Here is a 17,726-nt window from a genome sequence, read left to right as displayed (position 1 = left end):
GCACATTATTAAATTATTGAATAAGGCCGACTAGTCAGTTAGTTGGTTAATCGCATTTATAGTAAAAAAAAGTTATTAAATGATTTTTACATTCAGAAATAAATAGGGGGGTGGGTTGTAAGTAACTGATGAGTATGGGATACGGGGTTCTCTTTTAAATATTTAAATTTTTATTTATTACTTTAATTTTTATTTATTACGCCGTTAAATATTTATTACTTACTTTCATCTAGTTTTTAATAATTTAATGAAGCTAATATTAAAATCCATCATTCTATGGCCATCTTTTTTCATTTATGACTTTAATGTATCACATTTTATTAAATAATTTCTTTAGAAGTCCGAACAAACAAATAAATTTAAATACCACCACCACCAGTTTACACTAAGGAAATACCACGACTTAATAATAATATCACTTTTGACATCTATCTACATACCTACCTAAAGAGTAGAAAGAGGACTAGGTAACCACAAACTTATGCACATATTTGTCAACGTCAAGTAATATAGTGTAAAAAACTGAAACGTCACACTTGAAGTCTGGCTGCTGGCACTGTTTGTCATTCTCATAGTATTTAAATTCTCTTTGGTCATTCTATTGATTCTAACATGTCAAGTGTCACATGACATCATTATCTTTAGATAATAATTTATAAAAATTCATGTAATTATTGGAACTAGAAATGATAATGTTAAATTATTTTATGGTTAAACAAGTTTCTTCATATCGAATATTATCTATCTTACATAAGATGTCATTATCGTAAGTGACACATAAGCATAGTATGCTCTAGTCAAAAAAGGCAACGTGTTAAAATTAATTATGAATTAATTTGTGCGTTATGTATGAATACTACGAGAGTGAAGAACGAAACATGCGTAGCCTTAGAGATTGGCGCAAAGCCTTAAATACCCCAACAACATACAGAGTAGGAAATACTGTAAGAATTCAACCTCAATTTATTTTACTCATAACATTACTAGCTGCATTTCTTCTTTTATTATTTTACTATAACTGGTGGACAACAGATCACACGCATACATATAGCAAATGGACAAAAAGTTCCCGTTCATATAACACCACTTACCCTTTATCGCCTGTTATGCATTCGGGACAAATAATTACCTTTAGAATAGGAATAGTTGCAGACTTGGATACTAATTCAAAGAGTGAAAAGAAGTCCAATACTTACAACAGTTATCTGAAGAGAGGATTTTTAAGTTACAATGCTGCAAAGAAGTATGCAACAGTGTCATGGGATAAACAACCCACTACATTGCTCTCTTCGACATACTCCCACAAGGGACGTGGGATGGAGCTTTCAGAGTTAATTGTATTTGATGGTAGATTACTCACATTTGATGATAGGTCAGGCATGGTGAGTGAAATTTTTATTTATTCTCTTTATTTGTCTTTTGTTTTTTAACTATATAATAATTAATATCAATACAAGTAGAATATTTCTGTTGACAATGGGTAATAAGCATGTATAACAGTACATTTGAAGAAGAAGAAAAGGAACCTCTCTGACAACCTTATTATGTTTAAGAAAATGATTGCATAGCAAAATATGTTCTATGTATTTTAATAATTGTATCTTTATTTATTATTCAATATCTTTTATAGTCCACCTAGGTCATATCTTTTATAATCACATTGTGGGACCTGTCTATCTAATATTATAATTAATACATAACAAAAATGAATGTACCACCCTAATAGTAATTACTTGGAAGAACTGCAAGAACCCCTGACACTGCAGGGTTTTCCTGGATATTCTTCCATTGTTGACAATGTGGCACCCTGCAAAATTCAATGAATTGAAGATCTTATTCTTCCGCCTCTCCAGTACTGGAGGTTGGCCTTCAGCTCAGCGATTATTTGCAGTCTTGCGCCAAACATAATAGTATTTCTAAGCTAGTGATCTTGTCCATTCCCGGATGTTATACAACCATGAATTTAGATCTTTTTGAGAAAGTAAATAACATACTAAAAAGGTGCCCTGAGTGAGAATGATAAAGATGAAGAGGAGTCAACTCCAATTCTGTCAGTCGCCCAAGCATTATCAGCTGTTAGTGATTTAAGATGTCCTGCAGCTTCTTTAATTAAATCAAAGCAAAGACACACTGCAAAAGTTAAATTATGTGGCTTTTACTATATAATTCATAGGTTCTCAACATGGGAGATAACGCCCCTTGTGGGCATTGAGAGTTGAGACTTTCGGAGGGCAGTAGAAGACCCAGAGAAAATTAGGGGGCATTGAGATGGCGCAGATGGGGTGTGGGTAGATTAAAAAATATAGTCTAAAAAGGCAAAAAAATACACAAAAATACTCTAGAAAAAAACATATTCTCAAAGTGAGCGGTGAGCAAAATAAGGTTGAGAAACTATGCTATATATGAAACCATTAGTACATACATTATACAGGTTGCTTTTATAATAATGCAGAGAAGATATTTTACCCAACATGATAAAAAAATATTTTTTACCAAAATAATATCAATAAAAGTTTCTTTAGTAGGAGAACTACCAGTAATATACAATCTTTTTTTAAACAAATTATCAAAATAACAATCATATGTGTCCTACTTTTTGCCTGCAAAATATAAAATAACTTGATATAAGATTGTTTTCTTATCAGAGGTGTACTACTCAACCTTATTTTCACAGCACTGTAGCACAAAATTAGTGGAACTACTAGTTGTGTGCATAAAATAATATAATGGTTCAATTTTTTTTTTATTACGTATTTGGGTAATTACAATCACTCTATTTTACATAACTTGTTTCGTACTATAGCTCTAAAGTCTTGCAAGCCAGCTTACATAAGTTGTTATATAGTATTGGATCCCCAAAAGCTGTTACCATAAGAGGCCATTATATTGAATATATTTTATGAAGTGCACTGTAGACATATCTTTAACGGTGCTGTTCCATAAAGTTTACATATTATATTACAATAGATTATTTATTTATAAGCCTAGGTAATTAATATAATATTCGTAACAAATTGCAGGTGTTTGAACTCAAGAACAATAAAGTTATACCTTGGGTAATACTCTCTGATGGGAATGGCAGTGAGGAAAAGGGTTTCAAAGCAGAATGGGCCACAATCAAAGATGAAATATTGTATGTTGGTTCTATGGGGAAGGAATGGACAACTGCTAGTGGTGAATTTCAGACATATGACCCCATGTGGGTTAAAGCAATAAATATCCATGGAGAGGTAATTAAACTATTTAAATTAATGTCTTTAGACTCAGTATTGTATGATCCCCATCCACCAGAGGAGTGGTCCTTTTTTTATGACAATAAGAGACAAGACGAGCAGGACGATCAGCTGGTGGCAATTGATATGTTGATTGATTTATTCTTGAACATAACATGATAAGTCTCATTTGCACAGTAATTTCATTAGTTACGGCGGTCTTTAGACTGAAACTCAATACATATAATTGTCCTGTTTTGTAGATATGCTCTGATGACACGGCTTATTCGGGCAAACTTTCACTTTGCTGGTTCCATGCAGAGAGTTCTTCTTAGAACAGTGCACTAGAATTTAAGTTTAATTTATGGAAGTCTCCTTATTATCTAACTTACATTTACAGCTTTTGATGCTTTCCATGTCTTGCTAAATTTGTTATCGGATCTGTTGGTACAGCTTGAGATGCTCATTCTCTTGCTTCCACCTTCGCTTCTTGCTTTGCTCCTTAACATGAATGTAGTAAGTTATCACATATTTTTTTAAATAACATAATATATAATACTCCCAATTTACAGGTTCAACATTTGAATTGGGTTCATCAATACAAAGCTGTGAGGCACTCCATAGGGATACAATGGCCAGGATATATGATTCATGAATCCGGAGCATGGTCTGCGCACACTCAAAAATGGCATTTTCTGCCGAGAAGGTGTAGTGAGCAGCCATATAATGAAACAAGGGATGAAGTTATGGGATGCAACTATCTTATTACTGCAGATAGTGATTTCAATAAGATCAAAGCAGTAGAGGTTAGTATTTATTATGTTATTATACTCTCACCATGGCGCCCCCAGTACGATCCTCACCCCCCATGTACCAAACTGTTTTCGGTTTTTAAATGCATAATATCGACACCTCACTTCGAAAGAGTAACAATTCAGAAAAGGGTTCTAACAATATCGAAATAAAACCCCAACTTAAGTAACATATTCCATCATATGTGTGTTTATATGCTTTTACAAGGTATATTAATAATTGTAACCATTTACAGATTACAAAACACCAACCAAAACATGGCTTCTCTTCGTTCAAATTCATACCGGGAACAAATGATGAAGCTATTGTTGCATTACAGACAACAGAATTTGATGGTAGTACGGCCACATATATATCAGCCTTTACTACCGATGGTAGCATTCTACTGGAGAGTACCTTTATTGAAAACCTCAAATATGAAGGTTTAGAATTCATTTAAGAGACAACACTAGTGGCCATTTTCCATTCCATAATGAAGAAATTCCAGAGTAGGCTGGGTCTAGTCCACCTCTTTAAAAAAAAAAGGAATATCACAAAAATACAAAAAAAATATTTCACTAATAGTTAAGTGGTTATGTGTATGAGATATAGGAATTTCAAATGGAGACGCCATTTTCTATAAATCCATGTCATGTTAAGATTATGATTATACAGGTATACTATCAAAAATAAGTACCCATTCCAGAGTTATTTATCATTTATGTATAAGGAATCGACAAAATATTTGCTTAGCTAAAACATCATTTTATGTCCTTCCTGAGTCCCGGAGTGAGTCTGGATTCTGGAACCCAGTATCAAATCGACAAATAGTTCAATTCTATTCTCTATATTATGACTCTTGCGAAAAGGTCACCACAATAATTGAGGCAATGTCAGGTACAGGTCATGAGTAGGTAAAGCTATGGTGTTGATGAGCATTCTAGTGTTAAAAATTATCTTCACGAAAATTGACACGGATATGAAGTAGAATGTGGAGACACAACTAAAAATAAAATAATAAATCAACTACAGTAAAAAGAACATTCCGTATTGAATGGTTTCAAAAATCTTGATAACCCCTGACTTATTTATTCTACCAGTAAACTAAGGTCATCGCCCTAATCTCGGTCCAATGGCGTGTAGCTATCAGCTGAGCGGGGCTCAAACAAATAGAGCGGCGCCTCTCGCACCGTTGTATGCCGCTGTCCTTTGACCGATGCCGCTAATACAAAATTTTCGTTGTTTGTCTCCGCCCAAACGCCCTTCGCAGGTAACAAGAATAAAATGGGTGTGTGGGCGGGGAAAAATGAATACGGCCGCAGGCTTTGTGTCCAAACTTTCATATGGTACGTTATTACTCTTTTTTAACTATTGATTATTTCCTGAAAATCGATATTTACATGTACTACTTGATACCAACATACGCCTTAAGATATTGTGCAGGAATTTTTTAACACAATTTTATTTTAAGTTATCAAACAAATATACAAGCTGTTAGTAAAATTAGAAAATGACTTTAATAAATACACACTTATATATAAGTATTTAAACTCTTATGGTAAGGTTAAGAGTGTTACTTAAAGCTTAATCTTGTTATTCCTAATATATTTACATAAAGTATGATAAATGGAGAAAAAACCAGGGAAAGGAGTCTTAAAAGATGTAGGACGGAGAATTTCAGGTAGTATAAAATTGTATAGCGAAGAATGCATTAAAGGACAAATAAATAATATATGGTCCACATTTCCCTCATCTAGGCTCACACAGAGAGAGATCCATAATCCTAAGTTTTGCCAGAAAAGCTGGAGTGCAGGCATGGATTACACGTACGGGGCAAATTTTTGAAATTACCTGTTTACGGGTACTCTTGTTTCGCATCCTAACAATATTTTATGAGTATTACTATTACTTTTTAAATGATCAGGTAGTATCCAAAATACTCAGTAAAGTTTATCGAAATAGCAAATACATTACGGTTCTTTATTTATTTCATATTTTTGTGTGGTGTACAAGACCTAAACTAGACATAAGGGGCACAGAAAATCTCTTTTCTTTTTGGTTTTTAAGCCTAGATCAAAATTATTTTAAAATAAGATAAATATTACCACTATCGCTCATTATAATATTGGCCGCAAACAGATGCCTAGCATACAAATCCGACAATATTAAGCGAAAAAATCAAAACAGTTCAATACAGAATATTTCCTTTCCATTAAATTTTCAGAATTTAGTTGAGATTGTATATTTTTGTTTTTTTTTTTAACTAACGATTTTAGTCGGAGCTGTATTTGTCCTTATGGCACTGATGATGGTCTCGCCCGAGTTAGCGCGATAGTATGTTATTTCAGAATTCTTAAATCTAAAATAGGCGTCAGCTAATATATATATTCTATAATAGCACAATTTGTGTAAATATATTAAATATTAATTGTATTTATTTGATAAATGCTTTAATTTGTTGTTAAACTTTAATGAATGTTGTGATCATGTAGTTGAATATAAGAATCATTTTTTTAATAAACTTCGTTCCACGCCGGTGTAGTTAATATTTCATTTTGTTATTGTTTGTTGGACACAGAAAATTCAACTTAAACGACATCGCTTGTGACAAAACGCGAAGCAATGACGGGGTGCGGCCACCCGGTCGATTAGTTTTCATTGGGTCCTTCAAAGACTTGTCAAAGTCAGCAATGTCAGTGACAACTCATTAGTGATGGGCGATAATCATCTAAAGTAAAATATCGAGAATAATTCACCCTTTAAATGTATATTTGCGGGTCGCCTTTAGGTTGAATTGTCTATGATTTTACATGATGTTAAGTTAGATTAAATAGATAATGCCTTTTCTGCAAACTACTTAGTTGTAATTTTCTTCAATATTAAATTTGATTAAACATTTAATTTTGTTTTTTACTTGTTTGCATAATGAGTATGTAGTGTGGTAAACAGTTTCAGTTGTATCTTTAATAAAAAGTTGTCTGTTTTTTGTTACTGCTAATTTCCAAAACTGTTTTAACAGCAATATAGTCAGTTAGCATTATGTTTTACGGATATGATTATTTTAAAGATGGATAAGGGCTCCTAGCAGATTTAAAAATTATTTTATATCAAATTCAGGTTTTGTGGTCCGATAGAGATTGCCCTGACCAACATGAATTAAATGGTTTTAATTTGATATCGTCCATAAGTCCAGGGTGGCCGATCGTTTTCTTTAAATTGGAAGTATAGGGAAAAATCGATCTGAGAAAAGATCATATCGGAGATGTACTGTAAAGAAGTCAATTCATGAATATGTGAAAAATCTCTGTCTACCCTCATATGACATAATGATGATGATAATGATTAAATTTCTATGATTTTTTTAGAGATATATAAATATTAGCAATAGCTTATAGTTATATATCTGGAAATATCGATCACTTGTCGTTGCGTAGATACGTCGCTTCATTGCGTCTTCTATCGCATTTATCATGGGGAGTGTTCCGACGAGCTGTTTCACCTGATTCCTGCCGCCGAATTCGACCTTCGCATGACACGCCACAAATTAGGATATCATCCCCACCATCTGAATGTGTGGCGGTACTCAACAGTGTGGTTTTCATGGAACTTTCTTCCACATCCCACAAAGCTATGGAATGAGCTTCTTTGTGCGGTGTTTCTGGGAGGATACGACATGGGTGACCTTTAAAAAAAGCGAGTAGGTACAGCTTCCAGAAAGGCGGAAAACGCTCCTGTGATTCATCTGGTGTTGGAAGAGAATATAAGCGGCGGTGATTATATAACACCAGGTGACCCGTACGCTCGTTTGCCCTCCTTGTCCATAAAAAAATATTTATTTAAAAGAAAGATACCATTTAATTGTTTTTTTGCAGCACAGTATATATAAATAAATTCAAGGAACGCGACCCACCCAGATGAAGAGGATCATATAAGATTTAGTGAAATGGTATTATATTTATAAAACTTATAAAAATTTAAAAATATTTCTTTTAATCACAATATCACATTTTTCCCTACATAATAACAACGCTTTCCAATTCGAATCTACTGGTTAACAAAATATTTGCAATAAACAAGGTTATACAAAGATAAAAAACGTCAAACTAAAATCTACAAAAAGTAACATTTTAGCTCTGTTAAAACAAAAAAGTAGAAAATATTTCGTCCGCGAATACTAGTTTTATTTTAAGCCTATTGATCGAGTTATTTCTTCAAATACGGTCCACGCCATCGCTGCCATAAGTGTCCTTCGGAGCATTCTTGGAACAGCACCTTTGAAATACCCTCGGACGCCATAATTCTGTAAGTTTATCATAAGTTAGTCATATCCAATGATATATGACATGAAATAAATCTCTTAACAAAAAAATATCTACTACACGGCCATATTATCTCTAGATCTCCCTCCGTGATCCCCTCCCGTTCCCCTTTCTCCAGTTGCGTCAGTACGGTTTGCAATTTCATTACCGTTAGATACATGTCGTGAGGAAAAGCAGCGATAGCTTTTGCTGCTTTTTCTTTGAAATTGTCGTTATAACGTTATGACTATTGTTATTTCTAGTACTGTAGTTTCTGTTATTCTGTGTTGCTTTTTTTTTATGAAAATAAGGGACGAGACGAACAGGAAGTTGAGCTGATGGTATTTGATACGACCTGCACATTACAATGCAGTGCCGCTCAGGTTTCTTGAAAAACCGAAATATCCTGAGTGGTACTACAATTGCGCTCGTCACCTTGAGACATAAGATGTTAAGTCTCATTTGCCCAGAAATTTTATTATATATGGCGCCCTTCAGACCGAAACACAGTAATGGTTACACATTACTACTTCACGGCATAAATAGGTGCCGTTGTGGTATCCATAGTCTAGCCGGTATCCTGTGCAAAGGAGTCTCCCACTGGTAAGTATTGGTATAATAGTTCAACCAGATTTTTTTTTTCTATAAATGATTATTTTGTTTTACAAATTTACATAACAACATACTTGATGTACATAGATTGCCGCGCTCATAGCATTTGGAAACTTTTCGGGGTACAATTGCATCTTCGTTTTTAGCACATCAGCAGGGTTGGTGACCAGCGAGGCTGCGATACCAGCAGCCACGCCGCACATAAAGTGGATACCGCTCGCTGCAGTCGGAGACTGAAGCCATTCTGTGAACAAACATAATGATAGATTCTCAGTGTAATACTTACTTACTTAGTTTGTTATTTTTAAGTGATATCCCTCACTTCTGGGACACTTTAACATACAAATTTATGCATGAATTTTGGTACAAGTTATATTTAAATATGTACTTAAATAGTTTGTTAACAGACAAATTTCTCTACTACAATGATTCCCAAAATTACAGCTTGGTACCGAGCTGTGCCGACTATTTTCTTAGTTAAGCGCAAGCACCGACAGGTCCATGTGTCCGCACTTCTGCTTGACTTTCGGTTAAGTTAACTAGGCCAATATTTTTTTTTTAGGTTTTTTTTTTCATACACAGCTTTGGTTGTAAAACTTAATAATATTCAATAATTGAATTTTTAAAGTTAATCACCGCTTCTCACTAACTCGTTTTGAACGGCTAGGGCTCAGCGTAAGACAAGTAGGCGTCCTACACTTGAGTGCGGCTACTAGATTGACTAGCTTACAGGTTGTTCCGAATTTATATTATGGAAAATTGATTTATTTTGGTTTTATGTATTTAATATATATAGTATTTAATTATGTATTTACGATTATGGTTATGTAGCTGTATCGATGCGTTTATTTAGTGTCGCCATTGTCGCTTCACGCTGTATATTCAAAAATCAGTGTCGTTGGTGTCTCATCTTTCGTGCTACAAGTAAATACAATTTTCCACTTTAAATACAGTTAAACGGCATTAAAGAATAATTCTGAAGTATACGCCTCAAGGCAGTTATAATAAAACAATAATAATGTTTATTTCAGACACGCATGCATATTGCAAAATTTTACAAAGTCTCAATTACAATTAGTCAAAATTACTTAATTACAACTATTTATGAATATATAATACAAACATCGTTACCTTTAGGCACAGATTGTTTTGTCTGCGTGTAGAACATCAGATAGAGGCCGGAGAATGGAGCGTCTCTTGCTAGTGTAGGTCCCAGGCCGCATGCCAATCCACGAATACCTTCCGCCTTATAAATAGCCTTCAGAGCGCCAGATAAACTATTGTATTTGTAAACCCCTGATTCATATCTGAAAATAATAAAATACAGTTGAATGGGTCGTATAGAAAAGATGTGAACCTTGGTACAAGATACTAACTGTATGTCATAGACGTGTGGGACTCCTTTGCACAGGATTCCGGCTAGATTATGGATACGACAACGGCGCCTATTTCTGCCGTGAGGCAGTTATGAGTAAACATTACTGTGTTTCGATCTGAAGGGCGCCGTAGCTAGTGAAATAACTGGACAAATGAGACTTAACATCTTATGTCTCAAGTCTCAAATTGTAGTGCCGCTCACAATTTTTGGATTTTTCAAGAATCCTGAGCGGCACTGCATTGTAATGGGTAGGGCGTATCAATTACCATTAGCTGAACGTCCTTCTCGTCTCGTTTCTTATATTCATAAAAAACGTACAATTAACAACTAGACTCAAAACAAAACGCTGCCTACGCGTCTATCAGGAGGAGTTTTTATTCAGTGAATTTGTACATTACTGCCCCGAAATAAGGTGTTAATTTGAATGAATAAATTCGGACCACCTTCCTTGCATAAAGATCGTTTTTATTTACATTTCTATGAGTAGGTAAGATAATAAAGAGCCAAGTATCAATGTGTATATAGTACGATTGAACTAAGTTTCACCCCCTACAAATTACACCCTTGTAGGGTCATCTTAAACATTCTCCCTTCGGTTTACAATGTGTTTAACATTACTAGCGATGTCAAGGTGACGGCGCGCGCATCGTAAAAAATCACTCTGATAATCTTTCCCTACCGCGCCAAAAGAAATATAACTCGCAGCCGGCTCACACTTTTTTAGAACTCTTACCTTGTCTTGATAACTGTTATCGGTATCAGAGCCACGCCGCTCATCGTTCGGGCGACCACACCCAGCGTGACTGCCTCAATCGCGGTCAAGTCCTGCCGATTCTTGCCGAGCTTGGTCTTCAGCCAGTGAAGAGAAGAGAAATAGAGCCCAACGCCGGGAACACAGCGGGCTATGGAAGGCACCATGCCTCGCCACAAGCCCACAATCTGCTCCTGTCGTATTATGTTCACAAACGTGGTCATCATGCCGGGTTGAATTCTGCCGCTGCAATAGGCATTTACGTAACATCATTTTTCTAGGCATGTCTTTTACGTTAGACTAATGGTTTGGAGGAAAGATTTTCAAATATATATAAAAGTATTTATTTGCAACAGTTGCATAAAATGTGTCGCAAAAATGGAGTGGTTCCATCGGAATGAATACAACGTGTCGCATACAATAATTTTTCTACAACTAGGTAATTTAATTTACCATACCTAACCTAGATTTATTTAGTTGTCTGTGGCACTTAAAAACACAAGGTTTACAATGCTTTTTTAGGCCATAGAGTATGGACTTTTTCAAAGATTCAATAAAGTATGTACTTATATTAGTGATCGTGGTTGTATAAATGACAGATCCAAGTAGAGGAGTAGAAACAAATTAAAACTTACTCGACTGTCGCCGCAACAACATTTTGGCTTGGATTCTGAAGTCTTGTCTTCACAAGATCTAACGGCTGAAACAATATTGTACTGAATGTCCCGGAAAATGAGCCAGCCAGGAATGCTTTCAACACTGGATGGTACTGAAATTAAAAAATAATGTGATAAACCAACAATTAACATGTCTCATTGGATGTTGTGAAATTGACTTCATTTTACAATTTGATTTGTCAACGAATCAATTCGATGATAAACTTTAACCGTTGAGCCACAAGAGAGTTGGAATCTCAATAGATAAAAGCAATCATTGTGTGTTATACTTAATATTAAACAAAGTTTTATGGACTTTATCTGTGTTAATAAACGCAAAGTAAAGTAATTTTTTTATGAAAATAACGGACGAGACGAGCAGGACGTTCCGCTGATGGTAATTGATACGCCATGCCCATTACAATGCAGTGCCGCTCAGAATTTTTGAAAAACCCAAAATATCCCTGGGGCACTACAGTTGCGCTCGTCACCTTGAGACGATAGATGTTAAGTCTCATTTGACCAGTAATTTCACTAGCTACGGCGCCCTTTAGGCCGAAACAGTAAAGTTTACACATTACTGCTGGACGGCAGAAATAGTTATTCCAAGTTTAAGACTTTTTGTCTTTATCTTACCTTTGTCACTACAGAATTACATGACAGAGAGATGTAATTATAAACTTGGAGTAACTTTACATTGCGTTTGTAAATAAGACAGTAAAGCATTTTCATCACTTACATTAGCCACAATATCCATTTTGTTGGATTCCTTTCCAAAGAAGGCAGAACGTTCTCGTCAAGTGATATCTTTCGGAAACACACCAAATTTGTAGTACTCGAAATGATACAGCCAATGGCAAAAGACGTATTTCCTCAATAATATCTTCAGAAACGAGCCTAAATCGTATCTGAGTAATCCGAGTAATATATGGGGTTGACGCGATACATCAAAGCAATGGTCATTTTTTGAAGTAGAATCTCGAAATATAGATACATGTAAACTACCAAAATTAATTTTAAAACGACTCAAGTCCTTCGCGAGAACGTTCAGATAACAAAACACGAGTTAATAGGGAGATAAAAAATCACTGCAGTTCACGAATTTAGCCATTAGAACGCAGTTAAAGGCACAAAGAAGTTAACGAAGAACGTAGACGTGATGACTGTCAGAGCTTCGATCAAAGAGTGGGAAGCGAGAGTGTGGTAACGTGATATTAGTGTTATATAGACGCCGCTATCGATACACTGGGGTGATCGGGGCCGAAGGTCAGGCCGGAGAACCTCAGCTGATAACAATGATCCACGCCAGGGGGTAACGAGTAGGTACAGTCTGCCTGATAACACATATCACTTGTGTGAGCTGTGATATATATGTTTGTCTTTTATTTGCATTGAAAAACCGAGCCACGCTCATTTGACTGTATCAATTAATGATTGAGCGATTTTTTGCAACAATTATTATCAAGGCTACCGGAATAATTATAACGGCTGTTGCCTGTTGTTTTAACAAAGTCAATAACAAAAGATTAGGCACCTACTTGTTTTATTTTACGATAAAAGTTATAATTTATTTAAATTGCGCAAGCGACGTATCGTGGGTTTAAGTTTAAATGGTTATACATTATTTTTGATTAATATCGATTTGTCAAAACTATTAAACAAAACAGAAGAGAGTTTGAGTATTATTTCGTCAATTCGTAGAACTCCCCACACACAGGGCCGGACTTAAGGGAGGGCGACCAGGGCTACAGCCCCGGGAACTTCGAAAAAGAAGAGGAGCCCCCATAATACAGACAAAAATTCAAATTCGGACTAATAAACAACTTTTTCTTTGACATTTTTTTTTTCACGTTGTACCTTTACCTTCAATACTTTGTTAAAATATAAAAATCTATACTTGGTTTTCACAATAAATTATTTATTGGAAAACTCGACTGAATAAAGGTGTCCATTTTATTTGGAAAATAATTTAGGGCCTGGGGGGCTACACTCCTTTGTTGCCTCAAGGCTTCCCTCTAAATCCAGCATTGCCCGAATAGGTATTATAATACATACTTTTGATTCTGTGGTATCACGTCGTGAAGCAAGGCCAGAATAAGCTAAGAATGACTAGATAAATATTCTTATCACCTGTTTCATTCACCTTAAGCGTGATAGAATAAGTTCCTATCTGACATTATCATTAAAAAATTTAATCACCTCTTTATGACAATTAAAAGAAATAAATAACGTTGATACCATTTCATATCTTAATAATGACTTAGCATCTTGTTTGTTTATTGCAGCACTTTGATTATTATTCTTATCTTCAGTAATTTCATTAGCTACGGCGATGTTCAAACCGAAATATAATTTATAAACTACAGCTGAATGAAAAATCGATCAAGGGTCTCCATATAAAAGACCTCCGGATTTTAACCGACTGCTCGAAAACAAGGTCTGGCACAGGATATGGAGCGTTCTCAGAAGATCTAAACATAGCCGCAACACTTAGAGTACATATTCTTCCAAGCAGAATGCATGGGCATCATCGAAGCATCCATGAAACGAAAGATAAAAAAGTACTTTTAAGTTACCATTCAGATCCTTTTGAGTACCAAATCAATACAAGCCCTATAAAACAATATTACCACCTTAAAGCTCATATACAACTGCCACCCTTGGCTGGGTGATGACGCTGATGGAGGTATGTTATACAACAACTGCGTAACTCTGCAATGGATCAAAGGACACAGTAGCTCAATAGGTAACGATGCTGCTGATCAACTGGCAAGGAGGGGCTCCAAAATGGTAGCAATTTGACCCTAAAGATAATGCTGAGGTGAATGGATGCAAACAGGCGAAAGAAGATCCACCAAGCATATTTCTAAGCGTTAATACTATACGTCTTCTAGAAGGTAATAAAATTCACACGATCAACATTAAGTAAAATATCTCATGTGATAACGGGCCCCTTTACCAAGCATCTGTTTAATATAGGTGTCACCGGCAGTCCCCTGTGCATAGCTTGCATGGAGGCAAAAGTGATGGTCACACACATTTTCTTGGAGTTCCAAAGTTTGGCCACATACCAGTCCAAGCACCTGGGGTCACCGAGGATTGATAATTTTTGAACTGGTGATGACAATTGGATCGTACGACAAGAGCGGAAAAAAGTTCGTAATCTAAGTTCGGCTTCAACGACTTTGGCAAAACCCAGGTTAACTCGCCTTAAAGTTATGCTATGTGTTTGGTGGAATTGGATGGGCATTATTAATTATGAATAAAGATTTTTACCGCCGACCAGAACCATCGAATCGGATCCCTATTGTCTAACTGACGAAAATGAAGCAAGTAGAGAAAGCGGCCCGAACTAATCAATTAAAAACACGACATGTCCGGTTAATATCAAGAGACAACTGCCAAAACTACTTGTCGTGATTTTCTGATAAGAAGTTCCAAAATTTTGAACTTATAGCAATAGGATTATGTTGCTACCTACAAGTAGCCAAAAAGCCATTGAACAAAATCGCACATATGTATATATTGTAATTAAAAGTAAATAAACTAAAAAAACAATGAATTGAATTTTCATATAAAATGCAATGTAATTTTTTTATCATTTATCAGCCATCTCATAAACAATATATTGCATAACATATTGTTAACTATTACAAACCACAATTATTTTATTATTGTAACATGCGTAGATACACATTAGAGTGTTATGAATATTATACATAACAACTCTATGACCTAGAACAGTATTAAATACAACATAATATTAATGACTGTGACGACAATGAACGTCACATTATAATCAAAACACAAATTGTGTGAAATAATAATAAATAGCTGCATCATTAAAATTCAAAGTGATGGTATGAATGATATTATTGAAGAAAAAGCCCTCATTGCAATAATTATATGTAGTATTATATTTTAGTTTGTATCATGTTTAGATTAAAAAGTGGCGGTCCTGGGTATCCTCTGTTGTAACAAGAGACTAGAGCATAGGCTGTGGTGATCAAATACTATTGGGTGACTGATATTAAATACTTTTCCCCCCCTCCATACAAAAATTATCCAGTCCAAAATATTATATGATTAATATTATTATTATTCTTAGTTGATATCCGTGAGATATTAATACCTGATTATTTTAAAGGTAGAAAACATTTAAAAATTTAAACAAATTATGCCACAATAAGCTTGACTTCTATTTCTATACATTGTCGAATTTACTACACCTCTTTAATCGATTCTTGGTCAATACACATAATAAACATTTATTCAGCAGAAGTTACATATTATGTTGAATTTAAAACACGATTCAACAAATGACAGTTGACCCACGACTAAGGAGCAAAGTGTGCTTTCATTGTCTTTATGAACACTTAAGCCATTCCGTTATCAGACTGAAAATGATATGATCTTATATCAATCAATTATTTTAGATATTCATTGATCGACTGTATTGTATCATTGAAAATATAAATTCTCTTAAAACACCAGAGTAATCAAAGGAGCATTACCGGCCTTTTAGAACATTTTTTAAGGTACCCAGGTTGTATCACCGTGGAATCACCATGTAATGTATAATCTCATAATCTGTGGTTCTAAAATAATTTTCAGCATGACTAAGATATGGAACTATGGGAAATGCAACATGATTTTTTAAGTGAGCACTTCCTTGACATATTCAATGGTAACTATTATATATGGTTCTTTGGAAGGGGCACAACAATTCAGCCATGTCATGTGTAAATAGACCACCAGGCTTAGAGTATGTTATTTGATCTGTGGTAAAAATTTAGAAGTGTTTACTGTAATAATTGGTCCTAAGATTAAACAGTTTTATTTTCTAGTTCTAATACAGTTGTTTTGTGTCAATCGCTCTGTTGACATTCAGATAACTCACTTGCCACAGAGAGCTTTGACATGAGACATTTATCTTGAAACAGTTAGCTCTTAATTGTATTTATTTTTCTTGTATAATTATTTACATATATCATGTACCTCTATAAAATTACAAATAAGTTATCATAATTAAATATTATTGGAAAGTCAACTCTTGAATAATTAAACAAATAACATTACTATAACTCACACGAACCAATGTTATTGTTTTATAGTTAATATTCTTTTCTAGTATAAAAATAATTAGTGAATAATTAGTTTTTTTTGGATTGGGTAATGATTTTGTATAAAATAAACTAAAAACTTAAGTTAAATACTATACCTCTAAGCAGAAAGATCTTTCCATGAGTCGTGCAAAAACCTCATTAGTAACTATCTGTGTTGACTACATTTAAGTACATTATAAATAATGTTTACTTACCCAGTATCATTGAAAAATAATGATGAAATATGACAGTCGATAAGCAGGAATAATAAAACGTATTCATAGCGGCATTAATAGCGAGGTCAGAGGTGAGAGGACACTGTTATCTTTAGCAAAACAAGTCTACAGGGGGCCCACTTACATCGTTATCAGTATTCTTCAGTTCAACGGGCGGTGTATCGATGGCCCATCCATTCGAATACGCCCCTCCTAACTCCGACATCTCAGTAAAAACTTTACATGATCTAATTACTTATTGCAAAATTTCAATTGTACAGGTTAGAATTTTCAGGTAAATATTTGTAAACAAAACACATGACAGTCATTAATTAGCGAATAGCACATTATTATTGTATAATGTATATTGCTAATGTATTATTTCTGAGGTCCTATATTGTAAACTTAATGAAAATTAAAGAATCGCAATTACTAAAACGCAATAAATAAAATTTGTTTTTTGTCAGTTTGAAGTTTGTTGTTTTGTAAAAGTGTAGGTACCTTTTGCTTTTGAAAGGTGTTTCAGTTTGACAAGCAACTATCAGCTGCTATCAACTACCTACCTATCGTTGATAGACGTATGAAAATATTTTTTTTAATTTATTATGGACCGGCTTGTCTTGTCATTAGCTGAGGTGGCATATTATATAATAATAATTATGACGTAATCTCAAAAAATAATATAAGTGCTATAAGATATGTAAAAT

At 34.5% G+C, this 17,726-nt stretch overlaps 2 protein-coding genes across 3 annotated transcripts; one reads left to right on the top strand and one right to left on the bottom strand.

Moving 5' to 3' along the window:
• Positions 1 to 614: 614 nt before the first annotated feature.
• On the top strand, positions 615 to 4,704 carry LOC126978634 (apyrase). The gene is made up of 4 exons (XM_050827625.1): positions 615 to 1,382; positions 3,021 to 3,230; positions 3,785 to 4,018; positions 4,261 to 4,704. Exons 1-4 carry the CDS (start codon positions 846 to 848, stop codon positions 4,462 to 4,464), a joined length of 1,185 nt encoding a protein of 394 aa, XP_050683582.1. The 5' UTR covers positions 615 to 845; the 3' UTR covers positions 4,465 to 4,704.
• Positions 4,705 to 7,968: 3,264 nt separating this feature from the next.
• Positions 7,969 to 17,497, bottom strand: LOC126978637 (mitochondrial glycine transporter-like). Of its 2 annotated transcripts, none has more exons than XM_050827628.1 (6): positions 17,165 to 17,497; positions 11,679 to 11,812; positions 11,026 to 11,289; positions 10,046 to 10,221; positions 8,989 to 9,158; positions 7,969 to 8,304 (listed from the first exon to the last, which is right to left on the bottom strand). In XM_050827628.1, the coding sequence occupies exons 1-6, from the start codon at positions 17,243 to 17,245 to the stop codon at positions 8,185 to 8,187; spliced, it is 945 nt and encodes a 314-aa protein (XP_050683585.1). In that variant the 5' UTR covers positions 17,246 to 17,497; the 3' UTR covers positions 7,969 to 8,184. The 2 variants fall into 2 exon arrangements, with proteins under 2 accessions (XP_050683585.1, XP_050683586.1); XM_050827629.1 differs by lacking the exon at positions 17,165 to 17,497 and adding an exon at positions 12,439 to 13,038.
• Positions 17,498 to 17,726: the final 229 nt, after the last annotated feature.

Source organism: Leptidea sinapis, chromosome Z, assembly GCF_905404315.1.
Source record: "Leptidea sinapis chromosome Z, ilLepSina1.1, whole genome shotgun sequence".
Lineage (NCBI taxonomy): Eukaryota > Metazoa > Arthropoda > Insecta > Lepidoptera > Pieridae > Leptidea > Leptidea sinapis.
This window is presented reverse-complemented; position numbering and strand designations above follow the sequence as displayed.

Excerpts from the sequence above, each read along its gene's own strand:
- LOC126978637 (XM_050827628.1), bottom strand. The coding sequence starts at position 17,245 with ATGTCGGAGTTAGGAGGGGCGTATTCGAATGGATGGGCCATCGATACA. Across the intron at positions 11,813-17,164 it reads TGAAGAATACTGATAACGAT|TACCATCCAGTGTTGAAAGC; the intron begins GTAAGTGGGCCC and ends TTTTAATTTCAG. Across the intron at positions 9,159-10,045 it reads AAAACAATCTGTGCCTAAAG|AATGGCTTCAGTCTCCGACT; the intron begins GTAACGATGTTT and ends GTTTGTTCACAG.
- LOC126978634 (XM_050827625.1), top strand. The coding sequence starts at position 846 with ATGTATGAATACTACGAGAGTGAAGAACGAAACATGCGTAGCCTTAGA. Across the intron at positions 1,383-3,020 it reads TTGATGATAGGTCAGGCATG|GTGTTTGAACTCAAGAACAA; the intron begins GTGAGTGAAATT and ends AACAAATTGCAG. Across the intron at positions 3,231-3,784 it reads CAATAAATATCCATGGAGAG|GTTCAACATTTGAATTGGGT; the intron begins GTAATTAAACTA and ends CCCAATTTACAG.